At 35.8% G+C, this 26,231-nt stretch overlaps 1 protein-coding gene across 1 annotated transcript; it reads right to left on the bottom strand.

Moving 5' to 3' along the window:
• Positions 1–1,436: 1,436 nt before the first annotated feature.
• Positions 1,437–25,666, bottom strand: hid1a (HID1 domain containing a). Its single transcript, XM_051106188.1, has 19 exons — positions 25,496–25,666; positions 24,212–24,361; positions 22,180–22,350; positions 21,599–21,721; positions 19,186–19,292; positions 18,833–18,949; positions 15,494–15,701; positions 15,288–15,344; positions 15,054–15,194; positions 14,879–14,969; positions 9,535–9,686; positions 9,344–9,422; positions 8,856–9,020; positions 5,640–5,867; positions 5,409–5,554; positions 5,239–5,331; positions 2,134–2,225; positions 1,894–2,052; positions 1,437–1,680 (listed from the first exon to the last, which is right to left on the bottom strand). The coding sequence occupies exons 1-19, from the start codon at positions 25,559–25,561 to the stop codon at positions 1,617–1,619; spliced, it is 2,409 nt and encodes an 802-aa protein (XP_050962145.1). The 5' UTR covers positions 25,562–25,666; the 3' UTR covers positions 1,437–1,616.
• Positions 25,667–26,231: the final 565 nt, after the last annotated feature.

Here is a 26,231-nt window from a genome sequence, read left to right as displayed (position 1 = left end):
GGTGGAATTAATCTAAACCAGTTACTGATTTTCTGTTCATTTTCCTTCCAGTTATTCTTCATACCTGACACAAATATAATGAAATTTGGGAGTATGTACAGTTGACAAGTTTACATACACCATACAGAATGCAAAATGCATGGTATTATTGTTGTTTAGTACTGACCTGAATAAGATATTTCACACAAAAGACGTTTACATATAGCCCACAAGAGAAAACAATAGCTGAACTTATAAAAATAACCCTGTTCAAAAGTTTACATACACTTCATTCTTAATACTGTTTTGTTGCCCACAGCTGTTTTTTTGTGATAGATATTCATGAGTTCCTGAACAATTAAACTGCCTGCTGTTCTTCAGAAAAATCCACCAGGTCCCACAAATTCTTGTTTTTCAGCATTTTTTGTGTATTTGAACCCTTTTCAACATTGACTGTATGATTTTGATAACGATTACAGAAGGTTCAAATGCTCACTGATGCTCCAAAAGGAAACACAATGCATTACCGGGGGGTGAAAATTTGTACATTTTTCTTGTTTTGCCTAAATATCTTTTTTTTTTTTTCATTTAGTACTGCCCTTCAAAAGCTACAGAAGATACTTACATATTCTCCAGAAGACAAAATAAGTTAAATTTACCCTGATCTTTCAATTTAAAAAGGTTTCACCCCCTCCGGCTCTTAATGCATTGTGTTTCCTTCTGAAGCATCACTGAGCATTTGAACCTTCTGTAATATATGCATAAGAGTCCCTCAGTTATCCTCAGTGTGAAAAAATGAATTTCAAAATCACTGTTGGAAAAGGGTTCAAATACACAAAAAATGCTGAAAAACCAAAGAATTTGTGGGACCTGACGGATATTTTTGACTGTTCAGGACAAACAAGGGACTCATGAACTAAACAAAAAATTCAGGTAACAACACAGTATTAAGAATCAAGTGTATGTAAACTTTTGAACAGGGTCATTTTTATAAATGATTAAACTATTATTTTCCATTGTGGACTATTTGTAAATGTCTTTTATGTGAAATGTCTTATTCAGGTCAGTACTAAATAAAAAATAACATGCATTTTGTATTATCCCTCTTATTTTGGTAAAATAATTAACATCTTGCAGATTCTGCAAGCCGTATGTAAATTTTGACTTCAACTGCATATAAACGCATGTTCTTACAGATAACAAAAATGAGGATTTAGCAAGATTGTCCTCTTGTGGTGATGATAATACAATCTAGAGGTCTTTGTCAATGTCTAATCTAACAAATGTTTCACAAGGTTTTTGATACTATAAATCGCATTCCTTCTTATAACAAGCACCTTGTTCCTATAAAAACCACAGTGAGAGAGTTTCACATGTCTGGGCTGCCTAAGCTGATGACCACAGTATGCTTTTACTATCGGAGCGCATGGTTTATATTTAGACGCTTTATCATCTGTACACCAGCCAGAGCAAACAGACCGCTGATAGGCCGCCCGGCAGCTTTGGGCACTTCTCGTGGAGTCTCACAGTCTATGATGTGTCGCCTCTTCTCTGGGGAAGTGGAACGGGTTAAAGCAAAATGACAAGGCAAGATGAAGTCTGCGGGTTCTCACTGACCGACAGGTTACAGCTCATTCTTACATCCTCTGGATCTCAAAGAGACGCACGTCGGTGTCATACCAGATGGGCGGATCCACATTACTACAGTGAAAAGACAGAACAATGCCGAACTCACAAACATATTTTATTTATCTAGCTGAATTGAGCTAAACACGCCAAAAACATAAGCTGGTGATATTTTACCCCAAAATCAAATAGAAAATACAGTGCCTCGCACACACCTAATGAATCATGGATACAATGTTAAAACAACAAACTAAGAAAACCGAGCACAAATGTTAATGTCATACTAACCGCAGGTAAATGACCCCCCACATGTATGTGCGAAACCACATGGCAGTTCCTGCATTGGCCTGGTATTTCCTGATGAGAATGGGATGGGGCACAGGCAGCAGACCCACTAGAGTGCCATGCTGAAGAAACTTTAGGATCTCGGATTCATCCGTCAGACCCCTAATTCAAGCACATAAAGTAACATTTCACAGCAGCAAATCAAACTACATGCATCTATCAATGAAAAAACTCTCCTCTTACTTGTCAATGCAGATTTTTTCCACCTGTGGCACCAGCACTTGCAACAAGCGCATGATGGTCTGCAGTGGGAGTTTGCTCTTCCAGGACAGGACCTGTTTTATGAGTCAGGGCAACAGGTGAAGAGTGCTTTTGTGGGCTTTCTTCATAGTTCAGTATGTTAATTTAGGGTTGTTCTTAAAGACGCAATGAAAGTAAAGATATTTTCTTATATATTGTGATGTTCACCTGACTTTAACAGGTTATCGTAAAAGAAAAAATGTAGGGCTACTCGGTTCTATCAGACGGTTGCTAATTGGATTAGGAGATAAAATTTTAATTAAAAACAGAGGCAGATAATCGTGAGTTTCATGAGAACTAAATGATTGGACAAATCCTGCATATGTCACAGAAGTTACATTAAAAAAAAAAAAGGAAAAAAAATATATAAAAAATATTATATACAGTGCCCTCCACTAATATTGGCACCCTTGGTAAATATGAGCCAAGGTGGCTAGTAAAGTAAAGCATTACTTTTTGAATTTATACGAAAAAAATCTGGGTTACTTTTCAACTAAGTAATGCCAGTTAATTTGTTTTCCTATTTATTGACTGACAGCTCTCCTGTCTCCATGCTGAGAGAGTAAGGAGTAAGATGTCACTTTCATTGTAGAATAAATGTGAACATGCAGTAATTCATCTCACTCACAAAAAAAACAAAACAGATTCAGTATTCCTTAAAATGAATAAAAACAGAGAAATACAAATTCAGAACATGACGCAAACCTGCAATATCCTTCATGTATTTAATCCCATTTTATTAACCAGTGTCTTTGCTGCTGACCTTTGATGATCCAATTCAATCACACTAACAAGCAAAAATTTTTTATTGTTGGAGAGTGCGTTCTACTGTACAGACACAAATTTACTTTTCCTTCAGCCTGAGGCTTACTCATTTCACTTTTGGTGTGAAAGGGCTTTTACGTTGGCCAAAAATAGAACTTTTTTATACAGCCATGTGAAAAAGTTAGGACACCCTATTGAATTCCATGGTTTTACGTATCAGGACACCATTAAAAAAAACTGGTCCTTGGCTGGTCTTTAAAATTTTTTGTTCATTATTTACTGAACAAAAATAAAGCCAAAATGGAAAAGCCATGTGTGACAAAGTTAGGACGCCCTTACTGTTAACATTGGAATTAAGAGGGTAAATAACAGTCAAGCACTGCTAATCAAACACCTTTGATTAACTGATCATCAGCAAGTCTGAGTGCCTCTATAAAAGCATAAGCTTTGGCAGTTTGCTGGTTTGGAGCCTTCAGGTGTGTGTTAACACAATGCCAAGAAGGTAAGACATCAGCAATCATCTTAGAGAAGCAATTGTTGCTGCCATCAATCTGAGAAGAGTAATACGGCCATTTCCAAACATTTTGAAGTTTATTCACAAGTGGAAGACATTTAAAACAGACACCTCTCCTTCCAGAAGTGGACGTCCCAGAAAATTCATTCCAAGATCAGAGCGTGTAAAGTTCAGAGAAAATGGCAGACAATCCAAGAACTACACCTCAGACTCTACAGTTAACATGTTAAATGATAAAGTTCATGACAATACCATTAGAAAAATATGGGACAAAATGGCATGTTTGGAAGGCTTGGCAGAAGAAAGCCTCTTGTATTTAAAAAAAAAACCCATTGCTGCACAGTTTAGGTCTGCAAAGTTGCATCTGAACAAAACACAAGTCTTCTAGAATAATGTCCTTTGAACAGACGAGACCGGTGTGGAGATGTTTGGCCATAATGCACAGCGCCAAGTTTGGTGAAAACCTAAAGAGCATATTAACACAAACACCTCATACCAAAAGACAAGCATGCTGGAGAAGGGCTGATCATTTTGGGCTTGTTTTGTAGCCACAGGACCTGGGCACCTCACAGTCATTGAGTTGGCCATGAACTCCTCTGTATGTCAAAGTATTCTAGAGTCAAATGTGAGGGCATCTGTCCGACATCTAAAGTTGGGCCAAAATTGGGTCATGCAGCAGGACAATGATCCCAAGCACACCAGCAAATCTACAACAGAATGGCTGAAAAGAAAAGAATCAAGGTGTAGCAATAGCCCAGTCCACATCCAGAGCTCATTCTGACTCAAATGCTGTGGTGAGAGCTGTGCATAAGCAAATGTCCACAAACCTCAATAAACTGGCGCAATGTTGAAAAGAAGAGTGGTCCAAATTCCTCCAGAACAATGTGAGAGACTGATAAAGTCACACAGAAAATGAATGCTTTAAGTTATTGCTACTAAAAGTGGATCTGCAGGCAATTGACTCATTGTGTGTCCTAACTTTGTTACACATGGCCTTTTCCTCTTGGCTGTATTTTTGTTAAATAAATAATGACACTCTGTGATATGCCATGTGATGATGTTGATCTGAGGATTTATTTTTCAAATTGTAAGACCTGCCAAGCACCAGATAATTTTTATTATGTCCTGATACAGAAAACCATGAAATTCAGTAGGGTGTCCTAACTTTTTCACATGACTGTTTTAAAAACAAACAAGCAAGCCCTGCACAGATTTAAAAAGTAATGCAAAAGTAACGTAACACATTACTTTTCATAACAAGTAACTAAGTAATGTAATTAGTTATATTTTTTTGAAGTAACGCGATATTGAAATGCATTACTTTTAAAAGTAACTTTCCCCAACACTGGTTATTAAGATGTTACATATGCAAATAAGAACATTTAGGGTTTATAAATGTAAAGTGTGAAGTTTCAAAACCCAACCCAGGAGGCAGAGTAAAGTGATTGTTCAAAACATGGAATAAGATAACAGGATTATGCTATAGGACTAAGATTACCCAAAAAAGGATAAATCTGTCATTATTTACTCACCCTCATGTTGTTCCAAACCTGTATAGTGTTATTTTTTCCACGGAAAACAACAGGAGAAAATCTGAAGAATCTTTATTTACTTATTTCAAGGTGTTCCTTTCATTGTTCCATGGAACATACGGGTTCGGAATGTAAATAATCACCATTTTTATGTATGGGTAAACAGTTTCTTAAGGTTTAAAAATGACCCTTGTAGGACATTGATCAGAATGGCTGTGGTGATGAAGGTCTTCTTACCCAGTCTGGTTTAGGATTCCAGTGGCTGATGGCAGATGAGGATGAGCTGGACAGGCGTCTCCTTGCCATCTCTGCTTCAGTGTAGAAGACATCCTAGGCAGAAGCATCACTGTTATCACCTTCATTTGAAGAGCTAGCCGTGGATGTGATTATGTACCTGCTCCTCTAACCTCATTGTCTCTTCCTGAGATGGACTCTGTGTCGCTGGTTCCAGCAGCAGCACTGTGTTCAGGGGTTTGTGGGGATTCTATCTGTGGCACAGCTACCATAGTACCGTCTTCAGAAACCTGCGACTTCTCCGTCAGTTTATCGATGCCTAAAGAGAGTCAGCCTGTCTTTCAAAGCAACTCACACAACGTGCCACTGTCTTTACCATTACTAACACAAATGAGCAAAGCTACCTGGCATGGCCACCAGACTGGCCTTCAGAGTGCCGGGCTCAGCTGGCACAGCTGGCCGTGAGCCCTCCATAGACACCGTCTCCTGAGAGCTGGTGCGAGAAATAGCATCTGGAGATTTCCTCTTCCTCTGCAAGGCCTTCTGAATGGTGGTAGGGTCGGAGGGCAGGTTGGCCAGCTGATGGAAGACGTTGCGCTTCCGAATGATGGCGTACACCAAATTACAGTTACCTGATTAAAACATGATCAGAGTAGAGGACAAGGTTCGTAAATTAGAGGCTTGAGGCAAAAATGACACCAAAATGGACCAAATTCAAGATAAAGAAGCAGAAAATTCAGCTTTGTTTTGGGGGGTCTAATGCTGTCTTAATGCATTCTGAGTTATTTACATTGATAAAGAATTGAATTCTCATGGTTTCAAAAAACGATTTTCGACTTGACTGAGTATTTTTGTGCCAAATATACTTCTTCCGGGTTCGTATAAGTTTCGGAAAGCTTTTTTGAGCGTGGCTCTTCATGACGTCACAAATGGCAGAATTATGTAAGATGAGAAGTATCTTGAGAGAGAAGTATGGCAGTGAGAAGTATGGCACTTCTCCCAGAAGATTGTGTGCGCACGCACAGCAACCAGAGCGAGAGCAAGAGCGTGCCCAACGTGTTTTTGGATGTGAGGGAAAGATTACCTTGTTTTGCTTCCCAAATAACTCAGCATTACGTGAACAGTGGATGCAGTTTGTTCTTCTGGGGCAGCAACAGTTTCGCAAATGTGTTTGGTAGTTCCCATCATTTCGGTGACGAATGGTTTATAAATAAGGCCCAGTATGATACTGGATTTTTACATAGTTTGATACTAAGATAAGATGGAGCAGTCCCAGTGATATAAGACTCATCTTATCTGACTTATCTGACCGCCATCACTTCGTAGCAGTGAATGATGAGGTATCATATCGATCACAAGTGCAGTATGAAGTACCTCAAGGCTCAGTACTAGGGCCATTACTTTTTATGCTTTACATGTTACTCTTGGGAGACATCATCAGGAAACACGGTGTTAGCTTTCACTGTTACGCTGATGATACTTAGCTCTATATTTCTTTGTGGCCTGACGAAACATACCAATTAGCAAAACTAACAGAACGCATAGTTGATATAAAAACTGGATGACTAGTAATTTCTTACTGCTAAATTCTGGAAAAACAGAGGTGGTAATTATCGAGGCCAAAAAGCCAAAAATTCTGTCTAACACTCGAGGCTACTCTGTCAAGTCTTCGTCATCAGTTAGAAACCTAGGTGTGCTATTTGACAGCAATCCTTCCTTTGAAAGCCATGTTTCTAGCATGCGTAAAACCGCATTTTTCCATCTCAAAAATATATCTAAATTACAACCTACGCTCTCAATGTCAAATGCAGAAATTTTAATTCGTATGTTCATGACCTCAAGATTAGATAACTGCAGTACCTTATTGTGTGGTTGCTCTGTACGCTTAATCTACAAACTCTAGCTGGTCCAAAATGCAGCAGCTAGAGGTCTTACTAGAACCAGGAAGTATAACCATATTAGCCCAGTTCTGTCAGCACTGCACTGGCTCCCGATTAAACATTGTATAGATTTTAAAATCTTGCTAATTACTTATAGCCCTGAATGGTTTAGCACCACAGTACTTGAGCGAGCTCTTATCACATTACAGTCCTTCACATCCACTGTGTTCTCAAAACTCTGGCCATTTGATAATACATAAAATATCAAAATCAACTATGGGCAGTAGATCCTTTTCCTGTTCAAACTCTGGAACAATCTACCTAATATTCTGTTCACTCTGTCAGTTTAAATTTAGATTAAAGACCCATCTCTTTAACCTGGCTTACACATAACACACTAACACATTTAACACTAACTACACTAATGGTTAAATCCGTTAAAGGATTGTTAGGCTGCATTAATTAGGTCAACCGGAACCGGGAACACTTCCCATAACACACGGTGTACTTCCTACATCGTAAGAAGAATGGCATCTAGGCTAATATTTGTATGTTTCTTTCTCATTCTGAGGTCACCATAGGCAACCAGATCCAGTCTGTTTCCAGATCAGATGGTGGATCAGCACCTAGAGGTGACTTCAACAGCCCTGAATGTCAGCGAAGACCACGTTAACTAAATGACCCCCAGAGACAGATCCCCAGTGAAGACTTTGTCACCTAGACGGTCATCGGCACAAGACTTGGGGAACCAGATGAGTTCTCTGCACGATCTGACTTCGCTGCAGCATGGAAAAAAACTGCTGGTTCGTCTGGCCAGAGGAGAACTGGTCCTCCGATTGAGCCTGGTTTCTCCTAAGGTTTTTTCCTCCGTTTCTGTCCCCAATGGAGTTTTGGTTTCTTGCCACAGTTGCCTCTGGCTTGCTTAGTTGGGGATTCCTAATTTTTCAGCAATATCGTCGACTTGATTGCACAGATACATTTTGAACTGAACTGAGCTGGATGATGACATCACTGAATTCAATGATGAACTAACTTTAACTGACAATTGAGTGTGTACTATTGTCCTTTTGCATTGTTGACATACTATTTTTTGTGATACTTTAAAGCTGCTTTGACACAATCTAGATTGTTAAAAGCACTACATAAATAAAGGTTACTTGACTTGACTACTCCATTGGTACTCAGGAATAAAATGTGTTTTATGTTAATCTTTAAACTAAATCTATTATGGCTTTTGTGATTAAAGTGAAATGTGAAAATGTAAGTGACATTTGCGACACTGCATTTAGATCTGCTTACATTGCATCAATTCTTTTTACCCATTTTTGCAGCGTTGCTTATTATAACAAATTACTTATCCATTGAGCTTATGCATGCAATGCCCAATCACAGGCATTGTTTGGATTATGCAGCTTCTTTTCCACTTCTGTAGTGTAAAGACAGGTTTCCTTGACATTGATAAAAAGTTATTGTTAACAGTATTCTGATTGACTGAATTAATTGCCTAATTTTAATTATCTGACATAAAAGACAACAAACACATTTAATAAGGTGCTTATAAAAATTGTCCTCAAGAAAAAAAAAAGTTAAAATAGTCAAATACTTGTCACATGCAGAGTTTCATCAGTAATTTACAGAAGTACCACATGGATGTGGAGTTTGGCTGTGGAGAAAATGTCTAAAAGACTCCTTCAAAATCAGAATTTATCTGGCAAAGATGAACAAGAGTGTCGATCTTACCGTCAAACTGGTACTGAATGATATTATTGAAGGCCTCCAGCAAGAAGAAGACCAGATGGTGGTTCTGAGGTGCAGAAAACAGGAACCAGTTTGTGGAGAACGCCTCCAGGAGATGAAGGAGCTTGTTGGCCGCAACCATAGAAAGACTTTTCAGGTAGGGAGACACTAAACAAGGACAAGGTATTATGTGACAGAGGACACAAAGAACACACGCTTGTCAGGAACCAAACTACACAGATTAAACATTCTGGAGTTTTTACAGTAAGCATTTATTCAACATTAATCTGACTTATTCTATTTTACATAAAGCCCTTTTTGATCTCAGGAAACCGATTCTCTTTGATGAAAATGGCCTTGCCCTAAGTGGAATAAATCATTTTGTCTCTTACCACATGAAAAGTGTCACATACAGTTTTTCTGGTGTAACAACAGATTAAATCTGAATCCAAGTAAAGCCCTGTGCAAACCCAGACACTCTTAATACTTACCATTCACCACAATAGTGAGCAGGCAGTCATAGAGAGGCTGTAAACGCTGATGGCCACTGGTTATTATCTTGTGGAATACCTTCAGACATAACCATTTTTTAGAGATTTAAAACAACTTATATGTTTCTATTTTAGAATCAGAAATAAAAATAACTTGTGAACTGTAAAACTGAAGCAGACACGCATCTCACCACGATGAGCAGGTCGGCATGTGTGCCCGTGAACAAAGGGATGTCCATAGGGACATGAAGCGAGTACGGCTTGTTCAGACGCACACCGAAGTTCCTCTCTCCACTCAGCAGCAGCAGAATGAAGACGCCGATGTGCATGAGACCGACCCGTGCTGAAGTTCAACATTCAGAATAACATCAAGAGCTAATGTCAGAATTTACATGTCATTTACATTGAGATCTTAAAAGGTACAGTAGCAAAAACAGGCTGTTTAATTCCAAGGTTTCTGCAAGACTGAAAAATATTCATAAAAACTAAATTATTAGTTTTTCATGTAAAAAAAAAACATTATAAATGGACTTTTGGGGTGGGGGGTTGTAGTGTCACCCTTAAAGGGATAGTTCACTCCCCCTTCTTCGTAAGACTTTAGTTAATCTTTTAAATAAGTGAAGATTTTTTTTTTTTTTTGAAACCTGGGAGATTTCTGTGCACTTTTACATGTTGTTTGAACATTATTGTGTGTTGGCAGTGTATGTACAAATCTACCCTATAATGATAAAAATTTAATTAATCTGTAAAAATAATATTCCCTTTTTCAAATCGAGCCGTTCTCAGATGCCGAGCAGCTAAACGCGGCTAAAGTAAACAGGCTCGTCACACCACAGAGAGAAGAGAGGGGTGGGGCGAGCAGAGTTCATTTGCATTTTAAGCAGCCTCGACCAGAATGGGATGATTTTTGCAGAGATGATTTTGGCAAGGTAAAAAGGGTGTTGTTTTACACTACCATTGAGAATTTTTAACCGAATTATATTATAGACTTTTCATTAAAACCCTAAAGAATCATATCAACTTGTGGAAAATGGGCATCCAATGACCCCTTTAAAGAAGTCATGACGTGGTCGGCGCGATAGCCTTGGGGGCAGTTCGCCGATATACAGCGCCTTTGCGCTACGGACGTCCCATGTTCGAATCCCGACTCGAGGACCTTTCCCGATCCTGACCCCTATCTCTTTCCCACTTTGTTTCCTGTCCATTCTGATCTGTCCTATCATAATAAAGGCTAAAAATGCCAAAAAATAAAAATGTTAAAAAAGAAGTCATGACATGGATTTTTTTGTTATTTTAATATGTTCCGTAAGGTTTACTTATAATGTTAATAAAGTAACCCCGTCATAGCTTCCCAAAGGGTAAATTTCAATAATTTTAGATAATTATTGGCCTAGAGAGTCCAGAGAATTGTATTGCAGTGTTTTTTTTTCCAGACTGAGCAAAAAACTTACGACTAGTTCACAAAAGTAGTAGTAGTTTTTTTTTTTTTTTTTTTTTTACATCTTCTCAATCATTTAACAAACAATTTGATTGCCAGCAGTGGTTCTAGAGGCAAAGTTGTCCGGAAGGAGGAGTTCTATCGTATGATATGAATATTGCACAACGTACAATAGTTTACACCCTTGAAAAATCGCCTCCCAGTGGCCGATTTCTTTAAAATTACTCTCAGACCTTTGGGGCCATGGGGCCTCCATTAACCTTGTCCAACAGGTGCTCAAACTTCATCGGCCAATGGTGGCCATATTTTTTGAGATACACAAATGTTCTTGTAGACACTTGTGGCACTTTGTGGCCAGGCTCTACAATTTCTTTCCTGTGACCTCAGACTGAGCTCTTACATAAGTGTTTTGAGTTTGACGGTTATAGGCAAAGTGGCCCTGCCCCTTTCAAATGTTTTAGCGTGTCTTTGTGACTGTGAGTCTAAAGTTTAACTTTTGTTTTATCATTATTGATATTTACTCTCCAGAGAATCACTGGTTCCGATCGGGCAAAAAACCTAGGACTACTTCGCAAAAGTAGGTTTTTCAAAAAATGCAAAACACTCAACAATTTTGCCAGTATCACAATTGAATTTGTGTGCATTATATCCAGCGTGGGCCAAAGATTCCAATGGCATAAGACACTTGAACCTATGACTGACGATTTAGCAGTTATGAGCGATTTCGTACTTTTGATCGCTGTAGCGCCCTCATGAGGCCGATTGGGGTGAGCCTTGGTCACATTGTAGGTGGTGTGAGTACTACCATCCCTCCAAGTTTCAAGTCTCTACAACTTACGGTTTGGTCTGCATGATCAGTTTTGACCCATGACCATTCTAACAACAACAGGGTTTCAGCACTACATGCTTGAAGTGTCCTCACTAATCGGCCACTGTTATGATTGGCAAACGCATAGGAAACAGTATCAAATCCCCCTCTCTATTGCATGTGTGTTGAGCATGAGTGTTTTGACAACATGATCAAAATAAAACGGTCATTTCTAGACAAAGCATTATGAAGTAATTTACTTACAGTTTGTGATGCAGCTGCAGTCAGATCTAGTACCGCTTCATCTTTTAACAAATGTTTCTTTGTGAACTCTCTACCATGCCTTGTTTACAAAACAACATACTCCGAAGTCCGAACAATCCTCTGACATGATCCAAGATGCCATTGAAAAATAAACTATCCATTTGTTTCTTACACTGGGATCCTTCTGATGTCTGTACAAAGATGTGAACCAGCTGTTTAAGCCAAACGCGCCAAAAGCCAAAAGCGAACATTCTTTTACTCCATTTGTCCTATTGGCGATAGACTCAAGCTCATGAACTGTGTCGGAAAGCGAACGCGCATCTGTATACTGTATCCAATGTAGACAAGACAGCGGCAGTGATTGTAATTTCCAATTGCTTTTGATGCGACGCGACACTCACATTCAGCGTGTTCAAGCGATCATCCATTAAAATATTGAACACCAGTGGGCGGGGCCTACGGATGAGAAGACAGCTATTTGTCGATGTCTTGCTCTGGAGGCAGTGTTTATGTAAATATTTGCGTCTGGTTGACGTAACCTTGCACCCTAGATCCAAACGAGACATTTTGGACCTTGATTAAATAAATGCTTTGTTTATAATGAGGAGGATGTTTTAAGCTATGAAGCTTGCAGGATGTTTTAATGGTACAAAGAGCTTTTATATGCCAAAGGATTAAGCCAAATTTGATTTCTCATGTCATGACCCCTTTAAGACATTGTCAAAGTAATTAACAAGTCGAGTGGTTTATTCCAAAATTTCTGCTTTTATATGATGAACGGATTTCATTCACGCATAAAATAGGAATAAACAGATGAATAAATATGGTAAATGGAAGCTCAAATAAGCGTGCTTGATGCGCAAGAACCAGGTTTATTCTCACGTATCAAACAAGGACGTGTTAACTTTCGCAAGAACAAATTAAGTTGATCTTCCATTTACCATATTTGATGTGCTCTATGAGTGTGCGTTGATCAATGTTTACAGTGCCCTCCACTAATATTGGCACCCTTGGTAAATATGAGCAAAGGTGGCTGTGAGAATAAATCTGCATTGTTTATTGTTAATATTGTTGAAATATTGTTTTTTATTTTGTTGTATAATATTGTATTTTATTTATTTATTTATTTATTTATTTTTTGTTGTATTTGATTAACTACCTTTACCTGAAAATTGAGTGTTTACTGTTGCCTTTTGCATTGTTGATGTACTATTTCCTATTTAATACTGTACAGCCGCCTTGTCACAATTCTGTATTGTTAAAGGCGGTATATAAATAAAGGTGATTTGATTTGATTTGATTTATCTTTTTAATATTTAATTAAAAAAATTCACAAAATTCTAACCTATCATTTAAGTAAAACTGTGGAAATCAGGGGGAAAATCTTATTATGAAATAAATGTTTTTCTTTAGTTCATGTTGACCACAATTATTGGCACCCAATTATTGCAACGTCCTTTATTCAGGATGACAGCTCTGAGTTTTCTCCTTTAATGCCTGGAGAGTTTGGAGAACACCTGACAAGAGATCAGAGACCATTCCTTCATACAGAAACTCTTCAGATCCTTTAGTTTCCCAGCTCCATGCTGGTGCTTCTTCTCTTCAGTTCACCTCACACATTTTCTATAGGGTTGAGGTTAGGCAACTGGGAGGGCCATGGCAAAAGCTTCATTTTATGCTCAGTGACACATTTTTGTGTTGATTTTGATGTTTGATTTGGATCACTGTCCTGATGGAAGATCCAACTCATTATAGCTCATTATAGGACTTCTAACAGATGCAGTCAGGTTTACATTTTTTATCCGTTGGTATTTGCTAGAATTCATGATGCCATGTATCTGAACAAGATGTCCAGGACCTCTGGCAGGAAAATAAGCCCACAACATTAAAGATCCAGCAGTATATTTAACCGTGAGCATGGGGTACTTTTTGTACCAAACCTATCTTGAGTGTTTGCTGCCAGAAAGCTTTTTTTTAGTTTCATCTGACCACAGAAGCCAGTCCCATTTGAAATTCAAAACCCTCCTGAACAACATTTGGTGACGCAGGGGCTGTTTGAATTTTTTTTTAGTCTTTTGAGCCCAAGACTCAACTTATCTCTGCAGTTCTCCATCTGTGATCCTTGGAGAGTCTTTGGACACTTAAACTCTCCTCCTCACCATGCATTAGGACGATATAGACACACATCCTTTTCCAGGCAGATTTGAAACATTTTTAGATGACTGGAATTCTTAATTATTGTCCTGATGATGGAAATTGGGATTTTCAATGCTTTAGCTCTTTTCTTACAGCCACTTTCTATTTTGTGAAGCTCAACAATCTTGTTCTGCACATCAGAACTATATTATTTGGTTTCATTCCTTGTGATGGATGATTAAGGAAATTTGGCCTTTGTGCTCCTCATATTTATAATTCTGTGAAACAGGAAGTTATTGCTGGACAATATCATAATCCTAGTCATTCTAGTGTGCTAAATAAATGCAAATATGAATGGGAATATACTTCAGAGATATTTTACTCATTATAATTTCTAAGGGTGCCAATAATTGTGCCCAACATGCATATGAGAAAAATATAATTTCATAACGTAAGTTTCCCCCCACCTTTAATTGTTTTACTTCAATGAAAGGTTAGCATTTGTGAATTTTTTGAATGTAAGATCATAAAGATAAATAAAGCAGATTTATTTTCATAGCCGTCTTTGCTCATATTTACCAAGGGTGCCAATATTAGTGGAGGGCACTGTATGTGAATAAAAGCCTAAAAATCTGTATAAAACAATCGTATCTCTTCAGAAAAATTAAGATTAAATCATGGGATTCACATTAAATACTTCTACAGTGTTGATTTATACATTTTGGTTGCGTAGACCTTAAATGGACAGGCAAAAATGAGAGAAGGACTGTTCTCTGAAGATGAATGGAAGTCTTATGGGTTTGCAAAGACATTAAGGTTGAGTAAATGATGACCGAATTTAAATTTTTGGGTGAATTATTCCTTAAATTCTTCCACTCAGGACACTTACATTGGTCAGCTCGGGCATCGTTCAGGTAATACAGAATAGGCACTAATATGTCCAACACGTCACTGCTCTTCAGCACAAAGAACAGGAATTTCTGTAAAAGAAAAGACTGGAATTATGTATGAATTATTCACGTCATTATTTGGCGATGACTGTATTTAATGGCTTAATCTCTTACTTTGTTGAAGTCACAGAGTTTCCAGAAGAGGACAAGCAGTTCCTGGTGAAACTGGATCTTTTTGGTTGAGTTGGGCAGGTATGTTTGAGTGAGTGGGTTGGTCAGCAGGCGCGCCAAACCTTTCAGCACAAAGTCGTAATCCTGCAGACACAAGGTAAACAGCTCGAACATAAAGGGTAGAATGCAGTTCGTTTGTATTTTCTTGACACATACTAAGATAAAGGTTCTCTGTACCTCCTCCCTGTGAATTCTGGACAGGTAATTCACGAACAGGTTATTTGGGCCAACAGACTACAGGAAAAAGAGAAGGTATAGCAGAAACAATGACCATTACCCAATTCATACTGTCTATTCCAGTTTTAGTGGATTCTTTGACTTTATTGACCTTTACTGCATGTGATGTTGGATGTTGTGTACATTATAAGGTGTGGTGTGCTTACATCCTGGTCTTCCATGCTGGAAGGGGAGGGTGGGCGGTACGGCTGTCCGCCCTCATGCTCCAGAGTCACTATGAGGATTTGCACGGCCTGCTCCACCAGCTGCTCACGGTAGTCAGAGAAGAGCAGGTGGTTGTAGGGAATCCCATAACCCACCGGGTCATATGCACACACCACGTTCAGCAGGGAGGTGAAGAGAGGCAAAGCATGTCTGTAAGGAGGAGACACTGTCAATGTTTACAACACTTTTTGATATTGCTGAAGACAATGCGAGTGGTTTCTGCTGGTGCAATATTCCACGCCATAATGCTCGGATGGTTGCACTGGTGATGTTATGTGGTAGCTACGGTGTTCTGGAGGTTTGGAATGGTGTTGCTAGGTATTGCTATGCGTTTACTTGCTATGTTTTACTGTTTTTATCTTATTATCCAGTACAAATATCTAAACATTCTTAAATCAAGATACATTTACTTGAAAATCAAAATGACACACACTACCAGTCAAAAGATTTTGAATGTTTTTTAAAGAATTATCAACATTTATTTGATCCAAAGTACAGCAAAAAACAGTAACATTTTGACATATTTTTTACTATTTAAAATGACTGTTTTCTATTTGAATATATTTAAAAATGTAACTCATTCCTGTGAATTCAAAGCCAAATTTTTAGCATCATTACTGCAGTCACATGATCCTTCAGAAATCATTTTAATATTCTGATTTGCTGCTCAAAAACGTTTATTATTATTACATGTTGAAAACAGCTGAGTAGAATTTTTTCAGGTTTCTTTGATGAATTCAAAGTTCAGAAGAACAGCATTTATCTGAAAAGAATAATTATAAATGTTTTTATCATCACTTTTGATCAATTTAAAGCATCCTTGCTAAAAAAAAAAAAGTATTAATTTCTACAAAAAAAAAAATGACTCTTGAATCTTGCACACTCAAGTATGCAATGTTACAAAAGCTTTACAAAGCTTTCTCTTCATCAAAGAATCCTGAAAAAATGTACTCAGCTGTTTTAAATATTGATAATAATAATAAAAAAAAAGTTTCTTGAACAGCAAATCAGCATATTAGAATGATTTCACTTCAATGTGACACTGAAGACTGGAGTAATGATGCTGAAAATTTAGCTTTGATCACAGGAATAAATTACATTTTAGAATATATTTAAAAAGAAAGCAGTTATTTAGAATATTTAAAAAGAATATTTAAAAATTGGTAAGCGGATGACAAGTCATTAAAAAACATTAAAAATCTTACTGTTTAAAAACTTTTGACTGGTAGTATAAGATAATAAATTAAGTTTCCTGAAAAATGTATTAAAATTAAAAATGTATTAAAATTGTCATGTTAAATTAAAACATGACAAAATATCTTCCAACAGGGTAATAAATCTTGTGATAGTTAGGTTGCCATTATTTTTTCTTGTTTTAAGCAAAAACACAAATTTATATTGTAATTATTTTTTTAAATCATACATTGAACATTTTGTGTCAAGTCAACGTACAAGTGTTATGTTCCTAATTCCTACGTGCCTAAAAATAATTGTAAGACCTTTAGTTCAGATCTTCTTAACTATGACATCCGTTCATATGCATATTATTATTTGAATGTTAGTTAAAAGGTAAAAATCTATGGAATAAAACATTTAATGGTAACACTGCACAAAAATATGTTTATATATATTTAACAAAAAAAAAAAACAATATAAAAAAAAATTAATAATAATAATAATATTTTTTATATATATATATATATATATATATACACTACCGTTCAAAAGTTTGGGGTCAAGTACATTTTTATTGTTTCTTTTCTTTCTTTTTTTTTTTTTAAGAAATTAATACTTTTATTCACCAAGGATGTATTAAGTTAATAATTAAAAGTTTATTAAAAGTTAATAATAAATAATTTACATTGTTATAAAATATTTATGTACTTTTTAACTGTACTTTTTAAACTTGTTATTCATGAAAGAATCCTGAAAAAAAAAAAAATCACAGGTTCCAAAAAATATTTGGCAGCACAACTGTTGATATTATCCAACATTGATCATTCTAATAATAAATCCACATATTAGAATGATTTCTGAAGGATCATGTGACACTTAAGACTGGAGTAACAGCTGATAAAAATTCAGCTTTTCATCACAGGAATAAATTCTATTTTAAAGTATGTTAAAACAAAAAACATTATTTTATGTTGTAAAAACATTTTGCAATATTACTGTTTTTTTCTATATTTTTAATCAAATAAATGCAGCTTTGATGAGCATAAGAGACTTCTTTAAAGACTATTACAAGTCTTACTGACCCCAAACTTTTGAACAGTAGTGTATATATATATATATATATATATATATATATATACATATAATATTATTATATATATATATATATATATATATTTGTTTTCCATTCCAAATATCCTAACATTGTAATTTAAATACTTTTACTTGAGAAGCAAAATGACAGAAGATATAAGTATATAAAGGTATCAAAGTATTTGCTTAAAATGAAAAGGAAAAAAAAATCTGCCAATGGGACAAGAAAAAAATCATCTTGTTTTCCCTTTTGAATTAAGACGATTTTTCTTACCTCATTGGCAGATTTTTGTTACTTGTTTTAAGCAAAATCTAACACAATTTTGATATATTTTTTAGAAAACAAGACTTAATTCAAATCATTTTTCTTTTCAAGTAAATGTATCATGTTTTCAATGTTTAGACACGTAAAAAACAAGACAACTATATTAAGTAAGAAAATCATTTTTCAGTTTTTGCAGTGAAGGAAGAGATGAAATATGACAAAACTTTACAGGTTTGCCTTCTAAAAAATATATAAAAATTAACTTTTTTGTTTTGTTGAGTTTTAGTTTAAAACAAGACAAAACACCTGCCTTTGGGTTGAGAATTAAGCTTATTTGCCCTGGCAGATTATTATTATTATTTTTTTAAAAATACATTTTACAAAAAAACAAGACCCGATATCTCAAGTCATTTTCCTTCGCAACATGTAATCCTAAACGTATCCTGATTTACGCTTTTTTTTTTCTTTTTTGTGTGGCTGAGGTGAAGTTTTGTTAACATATTGTTACTAGTGTGTTCCAAATGGTTTTTGGTGTACTGCTACACGGTTGCTATGATGTGCTGGCTGTTTGCTAGACGGTTTCCTCCAGGCCCAAATGAAAAGAGCCCGCACTGACCTTTACACACTAGTGTTTAATACTCAGGACTAGGGGTTTAACTTAGTAAACACCACTAGTAAGTCTCTGGGTGTTTAATTGGGGAGTGTTGTGTTTGTGCAAACATCTTTTGCATGTCATACAGAGACTTACCTGTTTTCAGTGGAACAGAAGAAGGTGACCCAGGGGTTAAGAATACTGTTATCCGATGTGGGCGGCAGGTACATGGCCTCTGAGAAACAGGTGAGCAGTAACCTCAACAGCTCAGTCCTATAAACACACCACACACACACATAGACAAACATGCACCGGTAAACACATATAAACTACTCTTTTGACTAATCTGATCTTTAAATAACTGATCCGAATATCAACTGAGGTGGAAAAACAGGTGCGGGCCTTTAAACGTCTTGTGTGGTTACTGATTAAAAGGTCACCATGGAAACGCCAATAAACACACATGTGGCTGTGGGAACGAAGACTACCTCACGTCCCGTCCCTCTCACCTGTTGATATCGTGGATGTAGTTGAGCGGAGGCGACTGAGCGAAACCCACTCCAGCCTCCCAGATATATTCACAGCTGTCCAGTGACTGCATGTCCTCAACCGAGTCCTGTACATAAGAAACAGAAACTCAGCCTGAGACTGAATTTACAGTCAGACTACAGGACAAATTAACTAAGATGTAACTTTCATTACATTGCTGACATATTGTAAATTATTAATAAAGCTGTTAACCTGTTACCGTCTGAGATTGAGTAACCCTGATACGTTTATTTTATTCAGTTAATATGTATGCCTAATTTGACAAAACCGCAATTTCATTCTATTTGGTGTGATTTCTAAAGACTGGTCACATCCACACACAGCAATTCCCATAATAAAGGCTAGACAAATGATAAAGGGCTGCTTTTCTCAAAAGCGCTGTAGTAAGCTAAGTTGTTCGTAGAGACCATTGGTGGCAATGCATCTGCAATCTAGCTTTACGATGCTTTTGGGAAACGCAGCCCAGAGCAGGATGATGACGATGATGTAATGACAACACTGATTGTCCGGCGGCACACAGAGTCTCAAGCCAATCACTGTATACTCAAATATATTTAGGCCTAAATTAAAAATGTATGGATTTAAATTGCATATCCATTTAGATTATACAGATTTAACATAAACTAATGACGCATATTTGTCAGTCATAAATGAAAAAGGAAGAAGATGTCTACACTCAAGAAAAAATAACATATTTGCATGTATTTGATTGTATTTAAATAATCATATTATGAAAATGCATTTATTTAAATTGTTTTAACAGTTATTCAAAATGTTTAAAACAGCACAATCTGCTCATTATAAAGTATGGACACTGTTAAAATATGGCTAGCTGTGGAATAAGTATAATTCCAATTAGTTGAACTTTATTAGTTAAATATGCAAAACTTGCTACCGTTTTTTTTTAAACCACATTCAGTTCATTAGTACTGTTACAGAAGTCTCTTAAAGGAGAAGTCCACTTCCAGAACAACAATTTACAAATAATTTACTCACCCCCTTGTCATTCACGATGTTCATGTCTTTCTTTCTTCAGTCTCAAAGAAATTATATTTTTTGAGGAAACATTTCAGCATTTTTCTCCATACAATGGACTGATATGGTGCCCCGAGTTTGAACTTCCAAAATGCAGTTTAAATGCAGCTTCAAACGATCCCAGCCGAGGAAGAAGGGTCTTATCTAGCGGTTATTTACACACACAAAAAAAATACAATTCAAATACTTTTTATTCTTAAACGCTCGTCTTGCCTTGCAGTCCTTGAACTTTGTGTATTCTGGCTTAAGACAGTTAGGGTATGTCGAAAAACTCTGACCGTATTTTCTCCCTCAGCTTCAAAAATCATTTCAAAATCATCCTACATCGCTACAGAAGTTTCGACCCAGTCTTTGCAAAGTAAACATGCAAAGAAGATCAAACAAAAAAGGTAAAACAGCGATTTAGGATGATTTTGAAGTTGAGGGAGAACATGAGATGGGAGTTTTTTTGACATACCCTAACTGTCATGAACAGGAACAAAAACAGTCAAGGCAGAGTAAGACAAGACGAGCGTTTGGCATTAAAAAGTATATAAATTGTATTATTTTTCTTAAAATAACCAATCGTTTCACTAGATAAGACCCTTCTTCCTCGGCTGGGATCGTTTACAACCTCATTTGGGATCATTTGAAGCCACACTTAAATTGCATTTTGGAAGTTCAAAATCGGGGAAAAATGCAGAAATTTTTGACACGATCGGTCAGAAATGATTCTATTATGCTGATTTGCTGTTCAAGTAACATTTTTTATTTATATAAAATATTTATATAATATATATTTTTTAATGTTTTTTTTCAGCTGCCATGGACTCAACACTACAACAGTGCCTACCCACTTTTAGTGCTTGAGCCTTAAAAAGTGGATATTTTTGGAATAAAACATTTTTAATAAGGTCAATTTAAAAATACTTTTAAAAACATTAATAAAATGTATAGGTTTCTTTTACTGAAGCTTTGCTTTAGCAGCAATACCATCAAGGTTTCACTCTCTAAAAAAGTAAATTCACTTAAGAAATAAAGGTGCTTTATGATGCCTTAGAGGAACCTTTTTTGTTGAAATGGTTCCATAAAGAACCTTTAACATCTGAAGAACCTTGCGGTTTCATAAAATGTTCTTTGTGGCAAAAGAAGTTTTTTTTAGATTATAAAAAGGCAAGAAAGAGATGGTTCTTTAAAGAACCTTTGACTGAATTGTTTTTTTTGGGGAACCAAAATTAGTTCTTCTATGGCATCGCTGTGAAGAACCTTTTAAGGCACCTTTATTTTTAAGAGTGTTGTACAATCTTAAGTATCCTTCTGTTACTATCCATTTTGACAGACAAACAGTAGTAAACTCACAGGTCTTCCTTTCTTGTGGCTCTGAACAGTGAAGTCTGGACAGAAGAGCAAGTCAGCCAGAGCCAATAAGAGAGACTCTGCCAGTGGACGGGCGCCTTCATCTTCATCCTCCATATCATCCATCTACGCAGAGACAGACACACACAAAAAAAAAAAAATCACAAAAAAAATCAAAACTGTAGTTGAACTTATTTACTTTGACTTAATATTACTTTTAATTACATTTTTATGGTTTTTTTTTTTTTACCTATAATTCATATTTTATTTGATTATAAAGATTATTTGATGATAATATTTAAAATCTAACTATGTAGAAAGTTGGATTTCTCTTAGAGCAATGACCAACCACAACTAGGACAAAACTCATGATACAAATGAACAAACGTGCTTGTGTTGATGTATCACTTTTGCTGAAGGACTTTCATTCGAGTGTGTTTCATAATCCTACACAGCTATTTTTAAATACACTTAAACACAACCTTGAAGTCACACTGACTGAATGTCAGTCAGTTTCTGTAAATTCCAAACAAGAAGATGAGTTCATAGCACTTAATGATTATTATTTCGTGCATACTCCTCACCCCCGCTCTGCCAGCACCAGGGATGGTAGACCAGAAGAACCCTCTCCAGTCCTGGTCCTCAAAAATGTAGGGCAGGATTCGAGAGAGCATACGAGTGCAGTTCAGCACAATCTGTTTCTCCCTCTCTGTGGGGCAGCCAGACTCGGCTCCCTGAACTAACTTCTCCACCGCCTGTGGGAATATACAGATACATTAATGACAAAATATACAAACAATAGTATGAACATGTGCACCAAAACATCCACATACATACAGTGGCATCAAAACTTATAGTTAAATGGTCAAACTAAAAAAAAAAAAAAAAATTTATCAGAATGTTTGAAGTTTATTTACTTCTTATACAAACATTAAAGTAATATAGTAATATAGTAATATAGTAATATATATATATATATATATATTCATTATAGAAATTATTGAAATTTTATTTAACAATAATAAATGCTGTTCTTCTGAACTGTCTATTCATCAAAGAAACCTAAAAAATCTACTCTGCTGGTTTAAACATAATAATAACAACAATAATTAGTATCTTTTGAGAAGTAAATCAGAATATTAGAATGATATCTGAAGGATAATGTGACTGGAGAGATGATGCTAAAATTTTTGAAATCACAGGGATAAATTACATTTTAAAATATATTCAAATAGAAACAGTTAGTTTAAATATAAAAAATATTTCAGAATATTTTTATATTTTGCTGTGCTTTGAAACAATCACTTTGGCTTGATGAGCAGATTTTCTTTTCCTTTTAAAAAATGTAATTATGACAAAAATTTGTCATAATAACTATGAATATGATCTACAAACAAAATACAATGAGGCACATCATTCTGAATAGTGTTCTACATTCAAAAGTTTGGGGTTGCTAAGAATTTTATTTTTTAATTTTTTTTTAATGTTTTTAAAATGTGCCTTTTGCTCACCAAATCTTCATTTATGTAATCATAAATACAGTAAAACAGTAATACTGTGAAATATTTTTATAATTTAAAATAACTGTTACATATTTAAATATATTTGAAAATTAAATCGCAAAGTTTAAAGTATCATTACTCCTGTCTTCAGTGTCTCGTGATCCTTCAGAAATCATTATAATATGCTGATTTGCTGCTCAAGAAACATTTCTGATTATTGTCACTGTTAAAAATACTTGTGCAGCTTTATATTTTAGTGAAAAAATACGGTGCTTTTTAAGGATTCTTTGATAAACAGAAAAGGCATTTATTTGAAACAGAAATATTTTATAACTTTATAAATGTCTTTACTGTCACTTAACATGTACTGAATACATATTTTGTTAACCCCAAATGTTTGAACGGCAATGTATACTAAACCATATATCTCTAAAACGTCTTTTTGCCAAATGTTTTGTTTGAAAAAGTGTGTTATTATTCTTTAAAATAAATGCCTTTCCTTTGATGTCAAACACAAACAAAAGCAAGCAATCAAACTAACAAAAAAACTAAAATAAATTGTATTAAAACAAGATACTCAACTTTAGTTTTCATTTGTTTCGAGAGGTTTATTCTTAAAACGACTGAAAGAAAATCTACAAATATAGAATGCCATTCCCTTTGATGTCCTTTGTTATCTTTTATTATTCAGACATTCAGATAAGTGTGAAATATATTTGGGGCCATTGTGAAACTAAACACACTACATGTGCACACAAGTTAAATCATTTTTAAATAATGTTACATCATATAATCTCTTTACTTATGGTTTGATGTCATGCCTTTACTCCTTCAGTACACAATAAAGCAACACTTCTCTCTCTTTCTCTCTTGTAAATTCCTCTGGCAGGATGTGCACTTGAAGTCTATGAAGACTTCTAATCATGTTTTCTTTCTGATGGGCAGTCTCAAACAGGAAGTCCAGGGATTGAGACAGGAAGGGGAAAGCGCCAGCTGTTTTCCTGTCCCACCAGCAACTTCACATTTACACAATCACTGCCTATTATTGATGAGCCACATTTTCTAATGACTGAATGTTAATTACATATGTAACAGGCGTCATACTGAACGCTACCTTGTAACACAGTGTCGCCAGATTGGAGGGCGATTCCTCCCGGACGGCTCGGATCTCAGCAGCGGGCAGTAGGGCAAACACATCCTGCACGGTGGTAGCAGTATCAGCCCAGAACTGATCCCAAAATGCGTCATCTGTGGCTTCCACAGGCTAGGTGTGGATGAGGAGGATAAGATTTTAATATATATGTAAATTCTTTTAACACACACACATAACAGACTGAAGCAACAGCTGGGCTAATCCAAACACTGAATTTATAAACTGCATTAATATTTGATTAACAATTAAAAATAACAATGCAATCATGTTAAGTGCAAAGAACACGAAACAGTCGATCACTTTACATTTACATGTAAAATCCAGTTTAAAAAAATTAGTTTAGACATGTCAAGCAGTGACAGCAGCATCCTGTGAAGTGACATGGTATTATCCTCTAAAAAGTATTTTATACAACATTTTACTATTTTTTTTTTTTAAATATAATTATTATACATGCAGTTTTATGAGCTGAAGAATTGAATGACTACATAGAATATTTTGAATGAAAAAAATATTCCATTGTATACTTCAATAGCCCCTATAAAATGATTATTAAAATATCTTTGGATGACTTGACAATTTAAAAAATAGAAGACATCACGTCAGGAGGGGCGGGATCTAACATACGTCATCATTTCTACACAAAACAAAAACTTAAAACAAAAAACAAACAAAGCAAGCAAGCAAACTAACAAAAAAAAAAAAAACTAAAATAAATTGTATTAAAACAAGATACACAACTTTAGTTTTCATTTGTTTCGAGAGGTTTATTCTTAAAACGACTGAAAGAAAATCTACACTAAAATACAGTAATATTAATATGTTCTCATGCAGTTTAGCTCTATGCAAATTTATCTTTTATCTTTATCAATTAGATTTTAAAAATAAAATAACTAAATATATAACATTCCAGTAAAATATTACTTTAACATTACAATTCGTTTAATAAAAATGAGGACGTTCCATATGAATGAGCAACATAAAACATATTTACATATGCACATAAACACATGACACCTGCACTGCTGTCTTATTATGGGCAAATGCAAGCATCATTATTCTGATTTAAATACTAGTGAGCAGCGCACCCATACGCACATATATGAAAACTAAATTAAGATTTTATTTCACTGATTATGTGTGATCTGCCTGTGAGGTGTTGCAGAGGTCTGGTCGGCGCAGTCTCCATCTGGAAACACACGGGCGCTCCTAATTACAGCCTCGAATAACACCAAAGACACAAACCTGTGTTTTTGTGGTCAGCTGTATCACCGCCTTCCTGAAATGTAGCTTTGAGTCCGTATTTCCCATTTTTCCTGATATTATCGTTTAATGATGAGGCTCCTCTCTAATCCCCGTCACCTCCTCCTCTGCGTGTGTCATCTGCGGAGGTGGTGGTGGTGCGCTAAAGCCACAAACTTCCGGGATGAGAATTTAACATTCCTACTATGGTCAGGGCTGCTTCATGAATATTAATGAGGTGGTGTGTCGTCAGGCCAGTAGGCGTAACTGATTGGCCAGACCGACCGTGCGCGGCTCAGTCAGCTGGTAAATTAATAAACCCCCATACTAAGGCAGGGCGGACTCTTGAATATTACTTAGGTTACGTAACTGGACACCCAAGAAAGGTTACCAAGCAACGTCAGGCGGCTCACATTAATATTCATAAGCCAGGCCTTTGTCAGAGTAGCCATAGTAGGATTCATAAATTCCAAACGCACTAGGCAGTTGCTAGGAAAACACTTTTTAGCAAATTCATCCATGAAATCTTTTACTTTTTTACAGGTATGGCAACCCATATTCAAAGTGTTCAACGTAAATAAAGCAGGCCTAATAGCATTTCCGTTCGAATAAAATCTAAAAGTAACAACAATAACAACAAAATATATATATAAATATATATATATATATATATATATATATATATATATATATATATATATATATATATATACACACACATATATATATTTCTTTGTCT

This window comes from Labeo rohita, chromosome 3 (genome assembly GCF_022985175.1).
Source record: "Labeo rohita strain BAU-BD-2019 chromosome 3, IGBB_LRoh.1.0, whole genome shotgun sequence".
Lineage (NCBI taxonomy): Eukaryota > Metazoa > Chordata > Actinopteri > Cypriniformes > Cyprinidae > Labeo > Labeo rohita.
This window is presented reverse-complemented; position numbering and strand designations above follow the sequence as displayed.